The sequence below is a fragment of the Cricetulus griseus genome, chromosome 2, assembly GCF_003668045.3.
Source record: "Cricetulus griseus strain 17A/GY chromosome 2, alternate assembly CriGri-PICRH-1.0, whole genome shotgun sequence".
Lineage (NCBI taxonomy): Eukaryota > Metazoa > Chordata > Mammalia > Rodentia > Cricetidae > Cricetulus > Cricetulus griseus.
This window is the reverse complement of record NC_048595.1, coordinates 423,841,032-423,868,964: the sequence shown is the minus strand read 5'-3', so window position 1 is coordinate 423,868,964 and position 27,933 is coordinate 423,841,032. Positions and strand designations below refer to the sequence as shown.

Genomic DNA, 27,933 nt, shown 5'->3' with positions numbered 1-27,933 from the left:
ATTAGAAGCTTCAAAGAGATAAAGATCAAGTAACATATAAAGGCAGACCTATTATAATAACACCTGACTTCTCAGTGGAGACTCTAAATCCCAGAAGTGCCTGGACAGGTGTTCCACAGAACACAGAGGCCATTCCAGATTACTATATCCAACAAAACTTTCAGTGAGAATAGATGGAGAAAATAAGACATTTCACAACAAAACCAAATTTAAGCAATATCTGTCTATAAATCCAGCACTAAGAAAAACTGCAACCCAAAGAGGTAAGCCATACCCGAGAACCAGCATATCAAATGAGGGTAAACACACACATACACACACACACACACACACACACACACACACACACACACACACACACACACTCTCTCTCTCTCAACCAAAACAGCACAAAATAATAATAATTAACAAATACAGCTCATTGATATTTTTCAACACCAATGGCCCCAGTTTCTTAATAAAGAGACACAGACTAACAGAATGGATGTGAAAACAGGATCCGTAAGTCTGTTGCATCCAAGAAATACATCTTCACAACAAAGGTAGACATCACATCAGGATAAAAGGATGGAAAAGGATATTCCAAACAAATGGACCTAACAAGCAAGCTGATGTAGCTACTTTAATATCTAAAACAATAGACTTTAAACTACAATTAACCAAAAGATATAAGGAAGAACAAGCCTCATCAAAGAAAAGTTCCCCAAGATAATGTTTCGTTTCTCAACATCTATGCCCCAAATGCAACAACAGCCATGCTTGTAAAAGAAACATTACTGAACCTTAAATCACACATTGACACTCACACATTGATACTGGGAGATTTTAATACCTGACTCTCATGAACAGACTGGTCATCCAGCCAAAACTAAACAGAAAATTACTGAAGCTAATTGACATTATAAACCAAAGGGACCTCACTGATAGTTAAAGAATAATTCACCCAAACACAAAAGAATATACCATCTTCTCAGCATCTCACAGAACTTTCTCCAAAATTAACCGTATAGTAGGTCACAAAGCAAGTCTCAACAGGTTTAAAAAAATGAAATAACCCATCAGAAACAACAGAAATCCTACAAACTCCTGGAAAATAAACATCTCTCCACTGAATGCAAAATGGGTCAAGACAGAAATCGAGAAATTGAAGACTCTCTAGAATTCAGTGAAAATGGACCTGAACTTACAAGACACAATGAAGGTAGTTGTAAGAGGTGAGCTCTTAGCACTAAATGAAGATACAAAAAATATTGGAGACATCTCATACTAGTAGGTTAGCAGCACACCTGAACACTCTAGAACAAAAAAAGAAGAAATCACTCCAAAAAAGAGTATATGGCAAGAAATAATCAAACTAAGGATGGAAATTAAGAAAAAAAAACAATACAACACAAAGGATCAATGAAACAAAGAGTTAGTGCTTGGAGAAAATTAGTAATTGATAACCCCTTATCCAAATTAACTGAATAGTGGAGAGAGAATACCCAAATTAGAATGAAGAGGGGTATAAAAACAGATATGAAGGAAATCCAGAGAGTTGTAAGGACAAGCTTTAGAAAACTGCACTCATCAAATTGAACAATCTAAAAGAAATAGGTAATTTTCTTGATAGGTACCACTTAGCAAAGTTAAATCAAGATCGGATAAGCAATTTATATAGACATATAAACTCTAGTGAAATAGGAGCAGTAATTAAAAGTATCCCACCAAAAAAAAATGTCCAGGGCCAGATGATTTTAGCACAAAATTCTACCAGACTTCAAAGAACTATTGATGCCAATACTCCTCAAATTATCCCACAGAATAAAAATAGAAGGAACATTGCCCAATTCGTTTTATGAGGTCACAGTTGGCTTCATATGAAAACCACGTAAGACCCAACAAAGAAGACAATTCCAGGACAATTTGCCTTATGAATATAGATGCAAAATTCTCATTAAAATACTTGTAAACCAAATACAAAAACACAAGAAAAAGATCACCCACCATGATCAAGTAGGCTCCATTCCAGAGATGCAGGGATGTTTCCAAATCAGTAAATGTAATCAACAACAAAAACAAACTAAAAGAGGAAATCCACAGTATCATCTCATTAGATGCAGAATAGACCTCTGAGAAAATCTAAAATGCCTTCATGATAAAATCCCTGGAAATACTAGGAATACAACGGGTATTCCTCATATATAGTCATTTATAGCAAGCCCACAACCAACATTAACCTAAATGAGAACAAACTCAAAGCATTTGTCCTAAAAGAAGGAACAAGACAAGGTTGTAAACTCTATCCATACCTATTATATGATACTTGAAGTCTTAACTAGAACAATAAGACAAATGAAGATCAATGAAATACAAATTGGAATACAATAGGACAATGAAAACATCTTTAACAAATGGTGTTGTTCTAACTGGATGTCTTCACATAGAAGAATACAAATAGATACTTTTCTATCACTCTGAATAAAACTCAAGTCTAAGTGGTTCAAAACCTCAGCATAAAACAAGATATACTGAACCTGATAGAAAAGAAAGTGTGGAACAGACTTGAACACATTGGCACAGGAGACAAATTCCTAACAGAAAAATGGTAGCATATGATCTAGAATCAAAACTTAATAAAGGGACCTCCTGAAACTGAAAAGCTTATGTTAGGCAAAGAACACTGTCAATAGGACAAAATGACAGCCTACAGAATGGGAAAAGATTTTCACCAACTCCACATTCCATAGCTGCATGTCCAGCCAAAGATGACCTGCAGAAAACGAACTCAGTGGCATCTTTGGAGGTTCCTTGTCTCATAATGTTCAGTCAGAGCTTTTTCCTGATCCCTTTTTTTCCTTACCATTTTATCAACATATGCTTTTTCTTCTCTCTTTGAACCCTACACGTCCTCTGTGTATAAAGAATGGTTTTCTTTCTTTTTTTGTAACCTAATTTCATTTTAGTGTTTTTATGGGATTCCTAAATTATGAACAACAGGCTCTCTGTTTTTTTTGTGCCTTCTCTTCGGCTACTTTTCCTTCTGATGTTTTGTTCAATTTTTCTGTGTTAGTGTTTGTGTTATATTATTATATTTTATTATTATTTCTTTGGAGTCTGTTTTCTAATGAGAGACAGACAGGGGAGTGGATCTGAATGGAGGGGAGGTAGGGAGAAATTGGGAGAAGTAGAGGGAGGGGAAACCATAATCAGGAAATAGTAAAATGAGAGAAAAAAATCTGTTGAAAAAAAAAGAAGCAAAAGAAAATGAATGAGAAATACAACCCAGAGAGAAGAGGTGCCAGCTGTGTTTTCCTAGACCTCTGCATTCTGAGCTCTGAGTGCTCTGATGCTCCTCTCAGAGCACACAGTTCTTATCTAACCCACCACTCCTGGGAGAGTGATGCTGAACTATGAGAAAGGTGGGTGTCACACAGACTGGACACAATAGGTTGCTCTTTTGTGCTTCTTAGTTTCTCCTCTTCATAGGCTCTCAGAGAGCTTGATTCCTGGATCTTAAAGTTAAGTCAGGACCAGGATATCTCTAGACAAGTGCCACATTTAAGGCCACCAGATGCCACCCAGGATGTGGACTGGCTGAGTAAAGAAATGCCAGCCACACTGACCATTGCCAGCCCTGCTCTGACACAGCCCAGAAATTCATCTTGTCTTTTGTCACTCATAATTTACGGTCCAGTAGACACATTCCCTGCCTTAAAAAGTACCAGTAGCCTTAATATTTTCATTAGGCTAGGGAATGACTAAATAACCTCACTGTTGCATTTGTTTTAAACAGTCCTTGAAACTACTCATGGATGGGGATTTTTCATTCTGATTTTTTTTTTTAGGAAGGCATCATAATTTTTCACTAAATTTACTATAAAATATATCATTTTCTGACAGAAAAACAATCTTAGCTTTCAATTTTAATAAAATAGTTTTACTGTTTTACAACACTGAGGAAAAGACATTCAACCCCACACCACATTAATTTAATGAGTTTCCCAAACTCTGTACTCTTTTACATAGCTATCTGGTAATTATAAAGATTTATATCACACTCCTCATCCCCCACACACTTAGAGTGGATCTGTCTAGTTGACTTGGAGACTGACTTGGAGGTCTCCACATTTATTACCTGTAATAATCAGTTGCTATGTTGAGTTAATGATTTAAGACTAGTATATGTTTCACTGTGGGAAAAGGAATCTTAAAACTAATTTATGGGAATATAATCCACTGGGCATTTTTCTATTTCATCAAAAATATTTTAGAGGTGCCTCAAGAGTAATTGATCACATTGAGGTGACAAAGTGAACTGCTACTACTTTTCCAATAAGAAAAAGAAGTTATTCATCTTCTTTCAGGTCCAGACCTTAGATACACTCAGATAATTTATGGTTTATTAAGACATTTATATATTTTAAGCACTAAGAGGAAGAGTAATACCAGGGATGAAGCAATCTTACAAATCAAACAATCTGACCTCTGTCACAGTTCATCACACAGTTCTTACTATCACAGTGAGGAAAGAAGTGACAACTCTGGTCACTCTTTCAACACCTCATAAAATCCAACTATAAACATCAATTTACATTAAGTATTACATGAATAATTTGAAAAAACAAGCAATGATTCTGGTATATAGACAAAATATGACAAATAACTTCAGAATAGCATATATACTTTGAGCTTTAAATTTTGAGTTATTCCTAGGAGGGGTTGTTATGTTTCTTTTCTTTTAAAAATTGGAAACAAAGTCAATAGAACTAGGGTAAAAGCACTGTTTGATCAGAGTTGTCATTTCATATGCATAATTTGACATCAATATTTCATTTATCATTCTCATTTATTTCACAATTTGAATTATCTAATGTTAATAATAAAGTTTTTCCTTATTTACTGATGTACCAGAAACTAGGAATATTTCATCTTCCAATCAATTAGAGCCCTGATTCTCCTCATAATTTTCATCAGATATTTCTAAAGTGAAAATGAAAACACAATCTAATAGTCTTCCAAGTTTGTAAATCTGTGTTTAAATTAATTATGCATTATCTCTTCTTTTCTTTATTGCAGGTTCCTTCTGCTTGGGGAGCAGAAAGATAGATGATCTGTGTGTAAGCCAAGCCTGAGGACCAGAGTTTCATTCCTGACCCACAATGTTTAAGGAGGGAACAAACTCTGAAAAGCTGTCCTCTGAGTTGCATGCACACGACATAGCATAGTACCCCCAGCACCACAGACATGTGCCTGTGCATGTGTGCACACAAACGCACATGCACACACACACACACACACACACACACACACACACACACACACGCATACACACACCTAACAATGTACATCAATCCTGCATTCCTTTCAACACTTTCAATGTTGTACAAATCACTTAAAGGGTATCTACCAATGCTTACACTAATTAACTTGGGGAAAGGGCAGGTGATTTGCTTACTGTTCGTGCATCCCACACAGACAATGTCTTGTCTGCAGAAGCGGTGAGAAGAGTGTTGGCGAAAGGGAAAAACTCAATGCTGTTCACAGAGTCTGTGTGTCCATATAGTGTATATCTGCACCGTTCACTGTGGAGAGGGATTCAGAACAAGGATTTAGGACTTTATGTCTAAATGTTGTTGTTTCCTATGCAATGTTAATAAAAACAATCCCAAGAACTGAATGCAGCATCATTTAAAAAATAGCAGAAACATGCATATACACATGTGCATGGGTGCGTGCACACACACACACACACACACACACACACACACACAATTACATTAACAATATCTTGGGTATAGTGGCACATGCCTATAAGACTTTGGAGGCAAGGTGTGACCATGATTTCCAGGATGGTCTGGGTTACAGAGTAAGACTGTCACAAATCATCAAAGAACAATTTCAAAGAAACATGTTATAACCATGTAAACACTTAAAATAATTAGTAGATCAAATATATTTAAATTACCTTCAAATGGAACCATTTGTCATGTTATCTTTACCCTACTTTTAAAAATGTTTCTTTATCCACATGTGGAGGTCAGAGGACAGCTTTTGGGAGTCCACTGCCTCCTTCCACCATTGTGGGTTCTACAATCTCACTGGGGTCATCAGCCTTATCAAAAGCACTTTCATCCACTGGAAAAATCTTTACTTTCATTTATGCTTTAAAATAACTACATGAAAGTTGTCTCCAACTAATAAATGAATGTGTTATGAAAAGAAAATCCTCCAACAATCCCTAAGATCAAGTCAACTTTTTTAGGTCATCATTTTCCTACATGGTTTCTCAGCATTTTTTTTCTACATTACAATAACTGGCCACACTTTTGGAATTACTTGTCTATAGTTTCAAGCCCCAAATAGTCCCTTCCAATTGATCCATGATGGATCCAGGCATAGGCATGTTAATGCCTCCTCTGGTAATTATAATTTGCCTTTGGGGATGAGAATCTAAACAAGTGTTTTTCAGAGTGTTTCATTCAGACTAGCAGTATCAGCATCACTTGGGACTGGATCCAAAATGCAAATTCTCAGCCTCATCTCAAACCTACTGAATCAGAAGCTTTGGAGTAGGGCCCGGCAATCTGTTTTAGCAAGCACTCCGGGGAATTCGGATGCACGCTCAAGTTTGAGAACCATTGATCTGAACTACAGGAAATGAGTGGGGAGGAGAGGCCACTGTGTCTTCACCCTTTGGCACTTTATGGGTGGACTGTCCTTTAAAATAGGGCACACACTGTGCAGAATCATTTCGCATGTAACAACAAGTCATTTAAAAATAGTCATTTATGAACCCATTGTGAAACTGGAGAAAGTGGAATCAGTAAAGAAAAGTGCTGGGAAAAGAGAAGTCAGCATGAACACACCACTAACAAAAGCATCATGGACCCCTGGTTGTGCATTCTCCTCTCTGGTTTTGCTGTGCCTCCTGTGATCATATGATGTGGTGGGAAAACCTGCCCCAGGGGCAGCAGGCTAGATGCCAGCCCTGACCTGGACAAGAACCAGCAGGATAAGGGGTTGACTCTGGGTGCTGGACTCTGGTGCTTCTTAGACAAAGGAAATGACTTAACTGAATGCACTCAGATGTTCAACACATTTCTACTGTAAGAGTCGTTGACTGAGTGGGCAAATAGGAAATAGGAGACAGGTTTGGAAAAGTTTTCTCCTCACTTTGTAAATTTTGACATTTTTTAAGATATCACAAATTGTTAATTAAGGTTTGTTCAAATTTTAATATTCAAGTTACTCCCCCTTTGAATAGTAAGATAAGTAATATAGTAACATATCATTAATAAAGAATTAGAATTATTAAACAAATTAAGATTATTCAATATTATTTTACCTTAAAACTTAAAAAGTTACAAGATTGGCTAATAATATCCTTTGAAGTTTTTCTGTTTGTTTTGTGGTTCTGGGAATTGAACCTAGGGCCTCCAGAATACATATGAAGTACTGTTCCAATGAGTTATATCCTTAGCCTCTTAGCTAACAATATTTTGAAGATTAAAGTTGTTGTATGACATGCACTGGTGTCAATAGCCACAGCCTATGAATTCATTTCTTACATTTTAGAAACAGGGTAACTCTCATGAATATTGCTTTCCACTTCAGGTAACAGGTTTTCAGAGTTACAGCAGAGACCACATGTCCCATGAGCCTAAAACACTTACTACTAATACTTGCTCTGGAAGAAAAGTGCACTAAATCCCCTGTGAGATATAGCAAGGGATTTGAATATTTAATGGTATGCTTCAACCTTACAGTATTGGATTTCTTTCATTTTAAAATTAATAGTTTTCTTTCTCTCCCCCTTTCTCTTTTTCTCTCATGCTTTCTTTTGACACAGGGTTTCTCTGAGTAACCACCATGGCTGTCCTGGAACTCACTTTGTAGACCAGGAAGGCCTGGAACTCACAGAGATCCACCTGCCTTCAGCTCCCGAGTGCTGGAATCAAAGGTGTGTGACACTACTGCCTGGCTTCATTTTCTTTTTCTTAAACGAAGTTTTTAGAAATTTAACAGATATTTTTAATGATATGAAATGATGGGTGCAAATTTTTCTTTGAAATTTTATATTCTAATTGCATTTCTTAAAAATCTTCAAATATTAGAGCAATTTTCCTAGATAAATTTCTAGGAAAAGATAGAGAGGCAGTTAGAGAAAACAGAAGAAAAACAGATTGTTTATTAGTGACAATTATATTACAACAGAAAAGAGCAAATGTAAAATGTAAATTACAGTTTAATCTAAGATAAAACAAATATAAACACCTTTTCAATATAAGACATATTAGTATTTTTATTTACTTTCAGTTTAAAAATTTTTATAAGTGTATGTGTATGTATGTGTGCGTGTGTGCGTGTGTGTGTGTGTGTGTGTGTGTGTGTGTGTGTGTGTGTGTCATGTTTACTATGATCCATGTATAGCAATCATAATACCTGTGAATTCAATTCTTTCCTTCCATCTGTTCTGAGGATAGAACTCAGGTCAATAATTTTGTGTGGGAAGTGCCTTTACCTGCTGAGACATTTTCCCGGACTCAGACATCACCTTTTAAAATTAATTCATTACTACCAAAACATAATCTAAACAAGGATGACAGCAATACCCATGCCTAAGTGGACAGTGAAAAGCCCAGGAGGCCTCACAACTACCACTAAACCATAGACAAGTTAGGGATGCTGAGAGTGGGAGAAACAGTCTTCTTTAGAGAAGAGCACAAAAAATGGGTCATCCCTGAAATCATACATACAAGAAACATTATATAGAGTAAGCAGGTATATTTGTGTATTTAGGAATATGTATGTATGTATGTATGTATGTATGTATGTATGTATGTATGTACATATATACATATAATGACAGTTAAAGAAAAAAGAGGCCATGAATTAGAAAGAGGGCAGGAAGGGGTATGTGGGAGGGTTTGGAGAGAGGAGAGGAGGGGAAGTGATGCAATTATATTATACTAATATATAATATAATTGTATTATAATCTCAAAAATAAAAGAAATAATTATCATAATAATCTTCAACATAACACACACACACACACACACACACATACACACACACACACACACACACACACACACACACACACACACACACACGTCATAAGGATGCTGAAGTGTAGCTCTCCATAACTGATGGCTTTCGGCAAGGGTGCAGGTGGAAGCACTCAAGTTTTCCTGGGGGTGGGGAGCTCTGGCCACTTGGGATTTGACCATACTCCAGTGAGTATATGGGCAACATAAACTGGTTTATTTTTCTTCTTTGGGGAAGGATGCAGGGGAGGTAACAAGGCTTGGAGATGGACCTGGGAGGCCTGGGAAGTGAGTGTAATCAGGGTACATTAAGTGAAATTCCCAAATAATCAGTAAAAATATCACGTTGGAAAAAAAGAAATATGAAAACAAATCTTCATACAATTAAATCTTGTGATGATGGGATGTTGAGACTACTCTCTAGGTTACAGAGTTTCCTGGAATCTGCAGTGTAGGAATTCTATATTAAAGGAACTAGGTTGAGATTTGGCAGTAGTTAGTAAGAACAATCCATCATGAGTTGTTGGCAAGGGTCTAGAAGGGATTTCCTCAGACTATGATTGCAACAAGGTCTAGAAGGAACCCCTGCTCTGTCATCAACAACAGAACACTGACACTAAGGATGGAGGACTTCCAGAAAGGTTTAAAGTTAATTTTAATTGAAGTGGAATGACCTTACTAAATACCCAATACTTCTACTTGGGGTTACGGAAAAGCTCTACCATAGGAGTAGATATTGGGTTCATGAATTGATCTCAAAGTTACAGTAGATTTTTTTGCAAATAATAAAACTAAACATAAAAGCATACTAACCAGAAAGAACCCTGACTAATATATGACAATTATCTATGTACAGATTTGAGTTCATGAAGAACATCCAGTGTATGTAAAAATTGCTATGCATATGAAGATATAGAAAAATAAATATCAAAATCAAGAAAAACAAACTAGTGAAAGAGACAATGAATTAATTATTGACATCAAAGATTTAAAAAATATTTTACAAGAATAATCAATTATGTAAAAGAATATGTAGTTAGAGTGGTTGTAGAGATAATCTCCTAAAATCAATAAAAATGAAAAATGTGGAGACTCATAAATAGTGAGGTAAGTATGTAAAATAAAAATATCACTGTGTAAACAAAATATCTGTTTAGGCATTTCAGAAAAGAATAAAAATACAGAGAGCTTCAATCATCAGTTGGAAAATATGAGAATATTTAACACACATGTACTTGAGTATCCAGAGAAGTGTAGAGAAGTAAGAAACATTTTGAGAAACAATGGATAAGATTGTTTCCAATTTAAAGAAAAATATCATAGTTCTGATCCAATCTTTTAAAAAACCCAGTAGCAATGTACCAAAGCATATCATAGTCAAAATACCAAAGCAAGGCACGAAAACAACAACAACAACAGCAAATCCCAAAGTTGTCATAGATAAAAGAAACAGAGCATTGAAAAGAACAAGGTTCCCAGTGGAAGCTGACTTCTCACCAGAAAAAAAAAAAAAAAAAAACAGGCAGAATTATGTTTTCGAAAGTGCTGGATCTAGAGATTCTGCTAAAAATACCTTTATTTATGAGGACGAAACAAAATTTCAGATCAATGAAAGCTGAAAAAATTGATTGCTAGGAAAGCTTTCCTACAAGACATGCTGAATTGAAGTTATTCATACTGAATGAAAATGGCACCAGGCAGAAACTTTAGTGTATGAAAAGAACAAAAGCATCTGAGATGATCAATACACAAGCAAGCATAAAATGCCATTTCCTGATTTTGATAACTACTGGAAATATAGCAAAAAAAGATACAGACATAAAATACAGCGTTTTTCCTAGTAATTCAATAAAAAAGCAATTCAACCAATAAGAATTATACTGTAACATCAAAAGCTTTGTATATAGAATTTGTCTTTATTTAAATTAAAACTTCCTCTATTTGTGGATGAGCAGTCTACAGATACCTATTCTCTTTACTTTGACCAGATGTTGAGTTTCTGATGAGTACTGCAAATTGCACTAATATATGAGTATAAGATACAAATTAGAGGGCAGTTTAATGCTATGTTCATTTAGCAAATAGGTTTACATCTGAGGATATAAATTGTAAACACACACACACACACACACACACACACACACACACACACACACACACACACACACCCTCCAACAAGGATCAAAGAACATTGTGGAATTGTGGAAGAGGGTAGGAATGATTGCAAGAACCAGAAATTGCTGAAGACTGGGGCAAAATGGTGTCTTCTGACCGTACTAGAAGTGCTGTACTAATAAACTCACAGCAACTGTGTTTGCCTTTACAAGGTCTGAACAAGATCAACCAGTCAACACTCCAGCAAAGAGGGATGGGGGAATTAATAAGTCTTCACACACAGCAAAGGAGCTGCTGACAACTGGTGGCTACTGAAGGAGGAAGAATCAGTCTTCCTTAAGGATGTAGTTCAGGCAGATATCCACATTCCTGTGGCTAGCCCCATGCCCATTCTTATATTGGCAGCACTAACTGGACTCCGTGGGTTATATACAAGCAAAACCAAAGCAGGGAACATGAAACTGGTGGTGGGTGGGAGGGAGGTCTGTGAATATGATTAAAATACTTTGTGTTCATGCATAAAAATTTAAATGTTACATATTTCAAAAACTGGTTTTTGAATTAACATAGAAATGTCTATTCAAATGTATTTGTCAATAATATGTTGCCAAGCACACAATGTGCATATGTACATATATATGTATGTATTCTGACATATTTACCATGGCATCAACTATCTCTCTATTTACAAACTTTAGGACTGTTTTAGGCAAATGTAAAGGTATTGACTACAGTACTATTTAATAAGTGCATGCACAGGAAGAGTGTGTAATTTAGTAAATTGTGTCCTGACCTTTTAAACACCCTAATTGTCAAATATTGTATACATTCATACCTCATATTCAGACTTTGTTATTTATCATTAAAACTCAATTCAATAATTAGCAGGGATGTGGTAGAGAAAACTCTTCAGTGATATAGCTCATATGCTTTCTCCCCAAAAGTGGAAAAGGTAGATCTTCACACAGCTTGAGGAAAGTAAGAACAGCTCAAGAGGAGAAGGTATCTGGAGACGTCACTGGCTGAATTGGGTAGAGGGCATCCAGTGCAGTCAGCTGAAGAAGCAGATTTTCGAAGGATTAATTAGATGCCAGAGAAGGAGGACCCATTCAAAATTGCTTCAGAATGTAAAAATGGCCTACACATAGGAAAAATGGAAATGATTTGCACATTTCTATAGAAACAACACTATAGCCTGGTGCAGTTTTCTTTTTCTCTCTCTGCTGTTTTATTATTGTCTTGTAGTTAGTTTTCAAGCAATAGCTATTTCTTTTTTTTAAAAAAAAATCATTCTTACTTATTCACATTTATTTATTTTGCCACAGTTTGTGTATGGAGGTCAGAACTTGTGGAGTTGTTTCTTGCCTTCCTCTAAGGCCTAGGCTTGGCAGCATGTATCTTTACCAACTGAGCCATCTTGGTGGCACACAACAACTATTTCTTATCTTACCTCTCATGTTTTATCATTTATTTCCCTTTATTTCCATTCCATTTCCTATGTCTTTGATTTTTATTATTTTGGTAACTGAATAATTATTACTTTTTCAACTTTGAATTTATTGCAAATACAAATAAATGAATTTATCTAATATTTCAACTCAAATAATCTTCCTTTATAATGTATTTTTCCACATATAAGTCAAATCTAAGAAGACAGCATTCTAGCATATAAATGTCTTATATGAGGGGCTTTGCTTTATGCATCTTAATATCATTGATATTTAATTTAAAATGGTACCTTTAAAAATATCAGGCTTGTATGTGCATACAGATAAAAAATTATGGTCAATGGATTACAGAACATTCACAGAAGGCTAGCCATAGAGATACTTTTAAGAGGATATGAAGAAAGGATTTTGAATCTATCCTTCTTTTGAAGTGTAATGTGGGCCATAGGGTGGAGGATTCCTAAAGGAAATGCTACAATGGATAGGTGAAAAGACATGCTTACCATACTCACCCAATGTTGAGAGTCTGTAAGAAATAAGAAAGTCATGCAAATTGTGCCTTGTCAGAATGATGGCTTGTCTTCCTTTTTGATTTACTTTGACCTTCAATATTAATATAGAAGGGGAAAACCTACTAGCTCTATCTTCTCTAATCATTTCTCTAACCTTCTCTCTATCCATCTCTCAAGGAAAGCATCTGGAATATCTATCCCTCTTCTCATATCAATTGACTTGCAAAAACACTGTGCTTTCCTTTAATCTATAAAGAAAATAAAATTCAGCCTCTGGACTCAGGGAGTCCCAGCTTCCATCAACTTTCATTTTGAAATCAAAGTAAAAGAAGCAGAGCCCTGAAGAGGAAAACTAAGACCACACTCGAGTTTCTCACCACTCTTTCATTGTAAATCACTGTGTCCCACAAATGCTCTCTACACATCTAACATAACCCACCTCTGAGGATGGATTTGAGACAGAAATGTCTTCTCTATTTTCCCCAAATCACCCAGGAATACATTAACTCTTCCTACCAAACTTTGTGATATATATATATATATATATATATACATATATATATATATATATATATATAATGAACAAAAGAGAAATAGTGAACAATCCCCACACTGTGATTCATAACATCCAAGAAATGTGGAGGATTTCCCACACCTTTGTTAATATTTATAAAATTATATATCTAAGCCATTTAAAAAACCTTCTAGGATTCTGTACCTTAGTGGAATAAATTAAAATGATCGCTATATTTTTACTTCCAAATTAAGACCATTTATTTCCTTTGCTTTAGATCAACATCTATGTAAAATATGTAATCATAGGGAAAAATTCTCTATTTGCAAATATGGAATTCAATTGACAATATAACAAAATTGTTGACCTCTAAACAAAATCTACTACAGAGTCTACCACAACTCTATAGAAAACTTCTTTACAAATTATGGGGGTGGGTGCAAGAATGAGAATCAAATGCTCTTAGAGCATCATTCAGGCAAGTTCTTGATCAAATCTCTGAACAGTAATCATATAAATTTAACATTTTTTTCCTTTGGCCATAAACTTGCATTCATGCTGAAGGCAGATTCCTGACAAGATCAACTCCAGTGAGATCTCTGGGTTGTTTATACAGGGTTTAAACAATCAGAAAGTGTGGGAAAACAATTGCATATATATTGGGTAATAATTTGTTTCTTATTATATGACCAACAAAATCTAACAAGTATTGATACAGCATTTACTTTGTATTATATAACAGGTTATCCAGAGACAATTCAAACTATTTCAAAAGGGAGGAACAGGTGTAGATTACTTGCTACATTATACTTTTATTTACTGGAACAAAGTACCTGGCATTGTAACATTAAAAGTGAAAAGTTTAGTTTTGCCTTAAGATTTCACTGTATAATAAAAGCTCATTGTATTGCCGAGCACCTGAGATGACAGCGTTGGATATCATGGGTAAAGAAGCATGTATTCAAGAAGGCTGTTCACTTCAGGACAGCTAGGAAGCAGAGTGATGGATAAAGAGGTAAAGACTAAGCTAGTGTGCTTTCCCCTTTTCCCCTTTTATTTGATCTGGGGCCCTAGCTCACAGGATACTGCTACTTACATTCAGAGTAAAGTGTTTCCCTCAGTAAATTGTCTGCACTCACCCTCATAGACACCCCTAGAGAAATTGTTAAACTCCTAGATCACTGGTTCTCAACCTTTGTAACCTCATAGTGTGGTGATGACCAACTATAAAATTGTTTTCATTGCTACTTCTTAACTTTAATTTTGCCAATGTTATGAATCATACTGGAAACATCTCCACACCTGTGAAATGGTCATTTGACCCCCAAAGGGGTTGCAACCAACAGCTTGAGAACCACTGTCCTAGATGATTTTAATCCAGCCAAGTTGACAATCAAGATTTTCCATTACATATGCCAATGCAATGCCATTTTATATAAGACATGTGAGGGTCTTCAGATTTTTATATGAAGGTAGAGACAAAGTGGGGATAAAGATATCAGAGTAGCACACACAGATAACAGTAAGAAAAAAAACTGAAGCACAAAACCCAGAAGATAGAAAATTTAAAAATCAAAAATGGCAGTTCAAAGCAAAATAGTATAAAGGCCAAAGCAAGTAAATGTATGACACGTTTCTCTTCTTTACACTATAGTTTATGATGACATTTCTTCCTTACTGTTCTAAAAAGTTTACATAGAAGAATGCCAAGTTAAATCAGCCCTTGTTATTTGTGAATTCATATTTGCAACTTTCACTACTTGCTAAAATTTATTTGTGTAGCAAAGATTTTCTATTTGACCAAACTCTAGTCAAAGTCATATGAGCAATATTCAAAACTAGTTTCATCTTTGGCATAGGAAACTGTTATCAGGAATAAGGTTCCATGCACTGTTTTTGCCATCACAAAAAGACTTAAAAATTAACCTAGTTTGGAAGAGCTGAAAGCTTTCCTAGATGGCCTTTCCTATTGTCAGCCAGGGAAAGGTCACAGCTGAGAAAGTCCAAACTTGTAAGCACCTGACCACCCTTCCTAAGAATTTACTAAAGGGGCTTACATTCTCAGTATTTCCAGTGTGTGTGTGTGTATGGATGTACATATATGTGTGTGAATGGATGTATATATTTCTACAACTCTGATATGTATCAAAAGGTCACCCTTTAAATCATAATCATCAGCTAACCTTACTGAGATAGGAGTAATAAGTTGTAGTTTCATATCACATAGCAAGGTGACAATGGATCAATATAACTGATTCAACATTTCAAAAAAAAAAAACTGGTAGAAAGGATTTTCAATGTCTTTGCCAAAAAGAAATGAAATGATACACATTTGAGGAAATCTATATGCTTATCTACTTTAAACATTGTAAAATGTATACACATATTGAAATATCACAGGGCACTCAGAAATATACTATTTGTATCTTTTAAAGACTCTTTTAAAAAAGTAATCAGTAGAAATGACAGACACCTTCTGTTTTAACTGGAGGAATGAACTGTTTACTCAAGCGAGCTTTTGGGAGTTTTCACTGTCTGATTCTACAGAGTCTCTGTTTGTCCATTATCCTTTGTCCTAGTACTTTCTTGAAAATGTCTGTGTAAAACACAGTAGAGTTCAGTTCCTGCAAAATCCTATTCCTTCTAACAACAGTACACTACTGATTGTTACATTAATGAGTGTCTAGCTGCACTTATCTTTGACAGGGAATTGACTCTCAAATCAATACCTGTGGTACTTCTGTGGTTATTTGAACACATGGACATGGACACAGTAGTGAAAATTTGTTTCTATCTGTAGTCAAACTAGGCAAATCTCTCTCTGCTTGACTCTTTCTTAGTTTATTTTGTGTCAAGTTTCTTCCACATATTTGTGCTTTTTCATTGGTTATTTCACTATTTATAATGACCACAGAGTGGTAATGGGATGATGTCTAGTCTTTTCCAAGTCTGAAAAGTCTGTGGTGTCACACAAGTTAGGTAAATTTCATCCACATGTGGGTTATAATGCTGTTGTGTGAGATTCACATCAATGATTCAGTGATAGTTATTAAATACAGCACATTTAAATATATATGTACAAAACCAACATATGAGATAATTGGTTAATAAATCAGCTAATAGGATCCTAACCCCCATTTATTCTAGAAGTAATGATTTCTAATTACAAATTTAGTGCTTTTACTTTCAGTTGCATAAATTTGCTGCACTTATATCTTTAATTTAAAAAATAATTGAGCATAACAGTTGACATAGTGAGTGTTGGGGACAGAACTTTATCCCAAACAGTTGGTTTAAGACCATGTACTTAAAGCCACTATCAATAAATCACAATTTAGGGCCTTAAATCATGAGTAACTGATGAAGTTATACTGTGCAGACAAAACAATTCTTCCTAGAGAAATCATTCAGCATTTATAGGTAAAGAAACATTATCTAGGAATTAGTTTATGTTAAGCCATTCTCTTCTATGTGTAATAAATATATATGTAACAATTAGAAACATTTTTAAATTTAGATAAGTGGTCATTAGCCTGATAGAGATACATATGTGTATGGGATCACAAAAGGCAAAGGCACATTACTGTAGTGATAACATTTTCTGCCAGCTGCCTGAGTTCCGCCACTCTTTAGGGCCCCAAAATAATACACAGAGTCTTATATTATTTACAATGCTGCTGGCCAATGACTACGATTTCTTATTTGCTAGCTCTGTCTTAAGTATCAACCATAACTATTAATCTATATATTTTATAAAGACTTATCTTATCGAGGACACCAGTGGCATGCGTCCTCTTCCCGGGAACACACAGAGACTCTCCTCTTTACTACATTTCCCAGAATCCTCCTCGACTCCCAGCCCACCTATGTTGCTTCCCTATTGGCCAACAGTGCTTTATTTATCAACCAATAAGACAAGCATATACACAGAAGGAATCCACCCCCCCCCCCATCACACTACCTTCCTAATTCTGGGCACACTGACTTCCCATTGGCACACTGAGATATATCAAATCAGGGGTATTTGATAGTAGGATCAGCAGATTCGTCAAATTAAAACTTAATTTCTGATGGTAGAGTTAAAAAGCACAGTCCAGTATCATTAAACTGATTACTTCCATCTTGTAGCTTAACTGGTGATGCTCAAATATGTCATGGGATATTTGTATACTGTGTGAATATGTATTGCTTCAATTGGCTTATTAAAGATAATGGTTATTAACTAGGCAGGAGAGGATAGGTGAGATTTCTAGGGAGAGAGAGGAGGAAGAAGAAGAAAGGTGAGAGACACCAGCAGACTTAGAGCAAGTTGGACATGTTATAAAAAGGAAAGGTAAAATCCCTTGGCATAATGTAGATTAATAGAAGCAGGTTAATTAGAGTTATAAGAACTAGTTGGAAGCAATTCTAAGCTAAAGGCTAATCTTTCATAATTAATCAGAAGTCTCCATGTGATTATGTGCGGTCTGGTAGTCCAAGAAAGTCTGATGAGAAAGCTTGCTACACAAATGTTTGGTAAACATTATGTCACGAAGTTGAATCTATAGCAAATTAGCATTCAAATCAGTAGCCAAAGTAAGCAAGATGCTTCTTTGAAAAACTGGGTGGGACACACCAATTCCTTCTAGGGCCAGAACAGAATTAAAAAATTAAGTAACATGAGATTCTGCTGTAGCTGAGGATGTCCATCACACATCAGAATTCTGAATCTTGAACCATTGATTCTAGATCAGGAATTCTAGCAATGATTCCCATGTTCTCAGTGCTGTGGTTTGTTGCAGGATATTTGATCACACTGTGAGTCCCAAGATTTTCTGAAAAACTCTGTTTCTAAATGTGTGGCTCAGACCAAGCACACACCTTTAATCTAACAGCGTTCTGCCTGAATATTGTAAACAGAATTCAATAAATTCATCTATAGGTTAAGAGGCAGAGCAAGCAACCAGCTGGCAGGAAAAAGCCATGGAGAGTAAGAGGGAGTTAGGAAGATAGAGAGAGACATACGAAGTGGAAGGGAGGAACATGCAGTTTGAGGAGTTTTGTTTGAGAAGGTTGAAGAGAGAGATCTCTTTCTGGGATATCAGCAGATGAAGGTCAGCCAGGTGATTTCTCCATTTCTCTGAGCTAGCAGGTTTTCACTCCAGCATCTATCTCCCCAGTCTTTATTGGCAAAATCCAGGGATTGAGATTTAGATAAAAACAACAGGGGTTTATATTAGAAGGACACTACAAGCTTTCCTAGGTCTCTGGCTTGCCCACAGGAGACTGCACAACTTCTGAGCCTTTGTGATTAGATGGGCTAAACAGCGTGACACTTCTATTTCTTTATATTCATATACTTTCTATTGTTTTTATTTCTCTGGGGAAACTTAATACACTGTGCTCTTCTACAATTTATTTCCTTTTTTAAATTTATAATACATAAAGTTTTTTTTAAAAAAATCATCTGATAAAACTTGTCACGTGTGAATTTTAAGGTATTTTTTTCCTTCCTTATTTTATTAATTTTGCTTTGCCTTAGAAAAATAAATCCAGCCCATTAAAATTCATAAGAGGATAACTACAAGTCACCCCATTATTAGTGATGAAATATCAAATTATTACATTTTGATAGCATGCAAATACTTTTTTACTTTCAGGGCTTGTTGCTAGTTACCATCTGCATGCAGCATTTAGATGTGTATGGACTTGACATCTGTGGTTTATACTGGCATTAAATAACTATTATAAAGGATAAGAAGAGTCAGAATTAAAATGTCACATTGCTGGGTTGATTGAGATGGTCTGAGTTTCTCAATATTCGTAGACTTTATAAAATGGCTACTTGTGCTTGAGCACCAGCCTTGTGATGTGGAACTATGAACGCCATCATGTGTCTGGACATGAGGAAGAACAAGTGGAGGTTTAGAGCAGTGATCATCTGCTGTTGACTTTTACTGTTCACAGACATAGGTCATAGGTCAATTTAAAGACAAACAAACAAAAACCCAGCTTCAGTTAAAAAAAAGATTCAAATGTTTAATCCATCACATAGCCACTTATTGCCTTGTTCTTTAATATATGTAAGTTGAGAAAAAATATAACTTTAAATATTCTAATTTTAAAATACATTTTAAATATCCATTTAAACTCCTTTTAACCAAGTATTTTGATATTCCATGCTAACAAAAAAGTACATCAGTAGATAGAAACAAGGAATGCCCTATCCTTTTATAGCAGTTCTTTGAAAGAGAGTTGAGTTTGAATGTGTGTATCAGGAAGAGCAAGTCAGTGATGAAAGGCAATATCTCTAGTCACAGAAGAACTGTATGCTGGGAAGAGGTGTGGCTGACACAATGATTAGGAGGTAATCCAAAGACTGGATTTCTAGAGAAAAGTTACTTCTCAGGCTCGGGGCCTCCACTCAAAGCAGGTGACAGCCTGAACAGATCCAGAGCACCCATTACTCTCATATTCCTTACTTCTTTCTTCATAGAACCAGTGAAGTCTGACTGTTGATTTACCTACTGCATTCCATTTTCTTGCCTATGCCTGTTCTGCTTCAAGCGCACTTAGTAAAGACTGCAGCATCCACTGAATGCATAATAGAATACAGATAGCCAAGCAAAAACATTCAGCCTACTAATTGTCATAATTTCAAATGAAAGATCATTATTTTTCAATTTTCAAACCCAATATCTTCTATGTTATATTTCAACTTAAGATATTAAGTCATCTGTCTTAAACTTACCGATCATTTTCTTTACAGCATAGTATTCCATCATGTATATGTACAATGTTTTCATTATCTACTCCTTAGTTGAAAGATATTTAGGTTGTTTCAATTTCTTAGCAATTGTGAAAATGGTTGATATTTACGTATAACAATTAAAATAAAAGAAAGTGAAAGTATGAGGGCTGAGGACATAGCACAAATACAGCACACAAAGGTCCCAGGCCCAATCCCCAGTGCTTAAAAAATAAGACAGATGGGGAGTAGAGAAGAAGAAATGGGAATGGAGAGTACAAACTACCAGATCAATTAAAAGACCATAATTACAGGAACCACAGAAATGGCCAGTGTTTTCGATTAATTTGCTTCTAAGGTTCTGTCTTTGGTTCAACCCCTATTCTTAGAATAAAAACACCTCTAAGGTACTAATTGATAAGTCTTTTGTAGCCACCCTTGATGCTATTAGTCTGAGGGTTCTGACTTACAATGTGTAGTTGTAAAATGCCAGCAATACTGAGCTTGCTTAAATGCTCAAATGAGGATGAACCACTGTCAAGGAAAACAAATACAAGAAACCCGTGGAAGCCTTCCAGGGGACTGTCAGTATTGGCAAGTATATAACAATCTTCTTGACTGCATTTCTCCTGTTTCTGCTGCTGTGGTCTATCAGACTTAATGAAAAATGCTATAGTTTCTTTCTGCTTCATAAACATATACTGTTTGTCTTTATAGATCTGGATTTTCCCACTCAATATAATCTTTTCTAGGTCCACCCATTTACCTGCAAATTTGTTTCTTTTATTTTTTGTGCAGCTGAATACTATTCCATCATGTATATGTACTACATTTCACTATCCACTCATCAGTTTAAAGACATTTAGGTTGTTTCTATTTCCTCACAGTTAGAATAGAACAGCACTGAATATGGCTGAGCAGGTGAAGCAGGATGTCCAATCCTTGGGTTATATACCAAGGAGTGGTATAGCTAGGTCATATGGGATGGTTAATTTTAGGTTTTTGAGGATATTCCGTACTGATTTTCAGAGTGGCTACATCAATTTGCATTCCCACCAATAGGGCTCTTCTTTCTCCACAACACTTCCAGAATTTTTGTCATTTTTGTTGTTGTTGTTGAGTTTTAGTCATTTTGATTGGAGTAAGATGAAATCTCAAGGTTGCCTTAATTTGCATTTCCCTAATTGTTAAGGATGAAACACACTGTCTTAGTTATACTTTCATTGCTGTAACAAAACCCCACAACCAAGCCAGCTAATAAAAGCAAGTGTTAATTGGGCTTACAACTTCAGAGGGTTAGAGTCCATGGTGGTGGAGATAGGTATGGCTGCAGGAACATCTAAGAGCTCACATCTTGATCAACACGGAGGAATAGAGAGGGAGCACAGTGGGAACAGCCTGAGTCATGAAACCTCAAAGTCTGTTCCCTCCTTCATACCTACATACCTCCTTTAACAAAGTTACACCTCCTAATTCTTCCAGAAAAGTTCCCCCAACAGGGACCAGGTATTCAAACATGAATCTACAGGAGCCATTCTTGTTCAAACTACCACAAACCTCTTTTAAGGCATGTCTTAGTTATTTTTATTTCCCCCATTGAAGAGGAGTTTAGATTCCCTAGCCCAGTTTTTAATTGGGACATTTTTTTTTCCTCTGTCAAATGCACAGGTGGTAAAGATGCTCCCTCATTTTGCGAGTGTCTTCTTCACCAAGTTATTTCCTTAGCTGCACAGAAGCATTTTAGTTTATGGGGTCCTACATCATGATTTTTGGACGTACATCCTTGGCAAATAAAGTCATGTCAGAAAGATTTTGCCTATATCTAAATCTTGCCGTTTCTGCTTTCAAAATGAGACCTCTGATCTGCCTGGATATAATTTTGGTTCAGGGTGATATAAATGTGTCTAGTTTGATTCTTTTGAATGTCACATCCCAGCACTGGGAAAAGATGATGTATTTTTTCCAGTCCAGTTTTTTTGTTTTTGTCTCTTTGTCAAATAATAGGGGGCTATAATTTTGAGTATTCATGTTTGAGTCTTCTATTTTATTCCATTTGTCTACAGATATGTTTTTGTGCCAGTAACATGTTGCTTTTACTACTATAGCTCTAAAATATATCTTAAGTATATGATAGAAATCTCTCCAGTATTCTTCTTCTTCTTTTTGCTCAGAATTGTTTTGGCTATCCAGAGTATTTTCTGGTTCTACATGAATCTTAAGATTTGTTTTTACATTTCTATGAAGAGATAGAATTAATTTCTGTGAGTACTTTGATTGGGATTGCATTAAATCTGTAAATTCCTTTTGGTACAATGATCCTTTTTGCAATATTTATTCTACCAATCTATTAGTGTGGGATGTCTTTCCATTTTCTAGCATTTTTTATATATCTCTTTCTTCAGAGGTTTAAAGATTTCATTATAGAAGTTAAGATTGCAAAGGTCTTTCAATTTCTTGGTTAGGTTTATTCCAAAGTTTTTCATTGTCTTTGACACTATAGTAAAGGAGAATGTGTCCATGATCTCCTTTTCAGTGTGTTTGTTATTGGTGAGATCTAATCTTGGAAGACTCTTTTCTTCAGACAAGCTTCCCTGGTCTGGAAAACACTATGTAAACTGCCAAAGGAGGGACACAATGAAACGATTCTTACTGCTACATCTATGAAACACATCCATGACCAGCATGGCAACATATGCAGAAAGATACAACACATGGCACTCTTGTGTCCATGACAACCAAAGCTGTCTAATTGGATTAAAAGCCCACTCAACAAGAGGGAAATCACAGCCAGCCCTGGACATCTCAACAGCTTCTAAGGGTAGTGGTATCATGGGCCTTAGAAAAGAATCCATCACCACCACTTTGTTAGACCAGCACAATATCTTTGCTGTATCTTCTAGTCTTATCCTTATAAGTGTAGCGATCGCCCCTCATCAAAGAAACCTTTCTTCACAACAAATGGAGACCTAACAGAAAACTATAACTAGACAATATGAAAAGATCAATAGATAGGTATGTCCCAACAGACATAACTACATAACAGCTCCTGGCCCAGAGAAAATCATGGAAGGAGTAGTAGACAGATTATAAAAGCCAGAATACCCAGAAGTTTGCTGTGAAAACTCTCCTAGAAATGGCTACATAATGAAATCCAGAACGATTGCAGTATCAATTGTCATGTTAACATGGAAGGGGAAATTTTCACATAGTCTACTTGGCAAGTTCCAAGAGGACAAGAGGGCTATTCGAATTTGCTTTCTGATAGTGTAATAAACATCATGCTCAGAAATAACCTGGAGGAAGAAAGGGTTTATTGCATCTTATGAGTTGAAGTCCATCTGTGAAAGAAGTCAGGGCAGGAACTGAAGCAGATCACATGGAGGCATGTTGCTCAATGGCCTGCTGCCCCTCACATTCAGCTACCTTTCTTATATAGCTCAGGATCCCCTTCCAAGGGATGATGCTACACACAGAGTTTGGATCCTTTTACATCAATTAGGAATCAAGAAAATATCCCACAGACATGCCATCCACAGAGCAATCTGATGGAGGCAAATCTTCCTCTTCCCAGGTATGTCAAGTTGACAACCAACGTTAGTCATTTCAGAGACCTTGTCCCATAAATAATAATGATGGCACCTAAGGAACCTAAGGCCAAGGATGTCCTGTGGCCTCTGCACACACATGCACACAAATGCACCTGTATTTGCATATATGTGCATATGCATATACACACAAACATGTAAGCCTAGACAAAGTACTATGAGGAAGTTCTTTATTATTTTATGAAGAAAAATATTCTACGTGGTAAAATCTTACTATATTGATGAAAAAGACACATGAGACCATAATCTGGTACAATAAAAAGAAATATTTGATATATAGGTCACCTTGTTAATGGCCCATATGTGATTAAATGACTTTGTGAATTAATTTCAACCCATTAAGGTGTTTCTGTACAATTCATTTGCACTGTATAAAGCAACATTCTGAACAGAGGGTGGTTGGCCAAGGCTGCCATGAGGAGCAACTCGATCAGATCTGCTCCATGAAACGAAGCAGGTTTAATGGTAATCACAGTCTCTCCCTACTTTCTCTATAATTTTCTATAAAACTTGAAGAAAACCACTTCTTTCTGTGATATCTAGGTTATAACTGTGGTGTATCACACGAACACGTGCTCATGCGCACACACACACACACACACACACACACACACACACACACACACACACACACTACATAACAGGTGCTCGGTCACTACTTGATGGAATATGATCATTTTGAGTTTTATAGTAACTATTTTCTTGGCTCTACTTTTCCTAGTTAATGCTCACCTCTCTTCATATTATAAGGGTGAAGTTCTCTCTTTCCTAACTGTTCATTAGCTCATTAAATTCTGTCATTTGCTGTGTATTCCTTACCATCACTAAAGGCATATTGCCATCACCATAATGGCCATTTATATTCCCTCCTGTACAGTCACACAGGCAGTAAAGTAATTAATACTCATAAAGAAAATTGCCACCTGTACAACAAATGAATAACAAACAAACAAATGAATAGAAATTTGAACAAAATAGACATAAGTGCCCTGTTACTTTTGTATTCTCATTAGCATATCATACCATGTTTTGTCCTGCTTGTTGCCTCTGCACCATGATTTATCTACTAGAATCTAAATACATCATGGGGAAATTTCTGTTTCTTCCAACTGATTGTTCTAAGCAGGTGGATAGAATTTATCAGTTGACAGACAGAATGTCACCAGTTCAAAGGGGATCATAAATAGAATGACTCTTGTACCCTTCAGCTGCCTGTGTTTTTAACTTTCCATGAGTGATGTGTCCAAGTCAGGAAGGGAGCTTTTGCAGGAGGATGTACACAGATGCAACAAAGTGGCCCACTTAAGATGTTACAATGTCAGTTTGCTTTACGAGGTTGTAAATATATCTGATCATGTCTATACAGTTTATGACCTCTATTTTATTTCGTGGCACATTCATACATGACGAATCCACTTATTCATGGCAAGGATTTAAAACAGTTTCAACAAAGAAACACGTCCTCTTGGAGGTTTGGTGTACTTTATCTTTGGATCCAATATGTTTCCTTAGGCAAAACCTTATTTTATGTGATAAAACATTGTTTTCCTATTAAGCACATCTTTCTTTAAAACTGGTACATGTTTATGGAGTCAGCATTGCATTCAGTTTAGTGGCTACCTCCTGATTTTTCACCTGAACCAAGAAGTAGATTCAATAGGATATAATTTCCAGAACAGAATTGCATTAAGTATTTGCAGTGTTATTACAAATGTGCCTTCCAGCATTTAATTTTGAGCACCCATTTTTTAGTACCAATGATAATCAGCATATTGTTTACATATACATGTGCAGATGGCATGGTGACAGCATTTCTGTTGAAATTAACTCAGCTACTCCATGAAATCATATGCAGGGCAAAAAAAAAATTTGTATGGTGTGATTTAGCTATTAACCTTGGTGTATTTTGGTCAAATGAGTGTATCTGAAAAGGCTGATTCATGTCAGGCAATTCCTTCCTCCAAAATTGCATAAATAAATAAATATGCTGGCTAGATGGTCTGTCCTTTGGGTGTTGGTGGCAGCTGTTACCTACACAGTGTGGCTGTCAGCTAGCTGCCTCTTAGCCTCATGCGGAGCACACTCTCCTGTTTAAATGAAGCACTGAAGCGGCTCCAGCTCTGCTTGCTTCAAGTCAACACGATCTGCTTACGTCTGTGCCTGTCACTCCTTAGCTCATTATGCTGCTGTTAGTTTTGCTTGGAGTATTTTGTTCATCCTTTGGGTATGACTACCCTCCTTCAGATTGCCAGATAATTGTTTTCTCATTCAGGTACCATCCATTTTCATTACATGACTGGCCAGCACCACCGAAAGTTGATAAGGATGACTTATAAGCCTATTAGACATCTGTATAAGAAGACTAACTTTTATATGACTTTGTTTTATCGTTTGTATATAGCACCACTTAGACACCATACAAATATCAAACGACGAGGAGAAGTAAATCAATTATTCCCAACAAATCTTCAGGCTAATATAATTAGCACCTCTTTTGTTCAGCTAAATAACTTATCATGCAATTTCTGTACCTATTAGTTGGTACTAGACTATTTAATTCCTTCATGCAGTAATTCCTAATTCTGTGAGATTTAATGGTTCCTTTGAAAAACAAACATATTTAAAGCTCCATCTACTGCACTGAAATGAATTAATAGATAATAATTTTATAATGAATCATCACCCTAAGTGTAACATAAAAAGCTGGGAAACAAATGATAACAAATCCCTATTTCAAAATACAAATGATGGGCACAGATCGGTCTATGACACATGACAACAAGGTCAGATGCTTGCACCTACAGACAGGATCTTCACATGGCAGCTATAAATACAAATCATTAAGGTGTGCTCTTTAGGGTATATAGTTGAGTCCAGTGAGGTGGTTTTCTGCAATAGCAAACAACTCTTGGCTAACTTTAAAAAGTAAATTTAATAAAAAACTCTGATTTACACAGTACTTGCATTCCTTCAAAATAATGTGTTTTAAAATGGGAAATTTCATTTAAACAACTTATCTTTGATTTTAAAGCTGTATTTATAAATTTACTTACTTATTTTTAGTGTGCATTTGTGTGTGCGTACATGTTTGCATATCCATTTCATTCATGCAGTTGCTGAAGAAGATATTAGCAGGCATCAGATGCACTGGAATTGGAATTGTGGGAACCTGATGCTGCCCAATGTCCTGGGGAACCACCATCTCTCTGAAGTCATTGATTTTACAGTTTATTCTTGTTATTTGCTATTTTGTCTAGCAAAAAGGATTTGGATACCCACCTATTTAAGGGAAAGTATGTATTGTTCACTTTTCTTTTAAAATTGGTCCAAAACATAGGCTGGCTGAAGTTGTTGTTGGTAGAAGCAAACAAAGCATCATGGAACACGCAGAGGCACAGACATGGGAACTATACAGAGAAGGGTAGAAAAATGGAATAGAAGGAAGCCAAGCCAGACACAAATGAAAGTTCCAAAAAGAAGAAAATGGAAAGGGCCGTATGCAGGTCATTCTGACAAGATATTTTTGCTGGTTTTTCATTCAAGCCACTGTGAAGAGAGTAGATTGTGTGACATAATACCACAGCTGTTTTCAAATTCAGATTCACAGAGAGCCCTATGAAAGAATACATGGTAAAAAAATGATTCATTTCTTAGCTTTCGGTATGGGATTTTATGCACAAGGAACCTAATATCACTACAAAAAAAATTTTGTCACTCATGTTCAGATAAGGGTCAAATGCAAATATAAACCACAACTGTATGTATATTATGCTTATGTAACTATCCACTTATAACCATGTGTATTCCTTATTACCTTATTTTAGTGCAGGACATGAAGATATAGAAATGAGTGGGATGTGTATTTAGTTCAGATGGGACTCCTTCCCACTGGACTCAGATTTGTACCATGTAGGATACTTTGGGATAGCATGAAGCAATAGCCTAACAATCAATGAAATAAATGACGAACCTAACAAAACTG

The 27,933-nt window shown here is 35.9% G+C and overlaps 1 protein-coding gene across 1 annotated transcript in view; it reads right to left on the bottom strand.

Moving 5' to 3' along the window:
- The window catches only part of LOC100761061 (sperm-associated antigen 16 protein), an 816,909-nt gene that overhangs the window by 321,456 nt on the left and 467,520 nt on the right, over positions 1-27,933 (bottom strand). Inside the window, exon 15 of the mRNA XM_035441020.1 lies at positions 5,438-5,564. Coding sequence (XP_035296911.1) covers positions 5,438-5,564 — 127 coding nt within the window. The remainder of the gene's footprint in view (positions 1-5,437; positions 5,565-27,933) is intronic.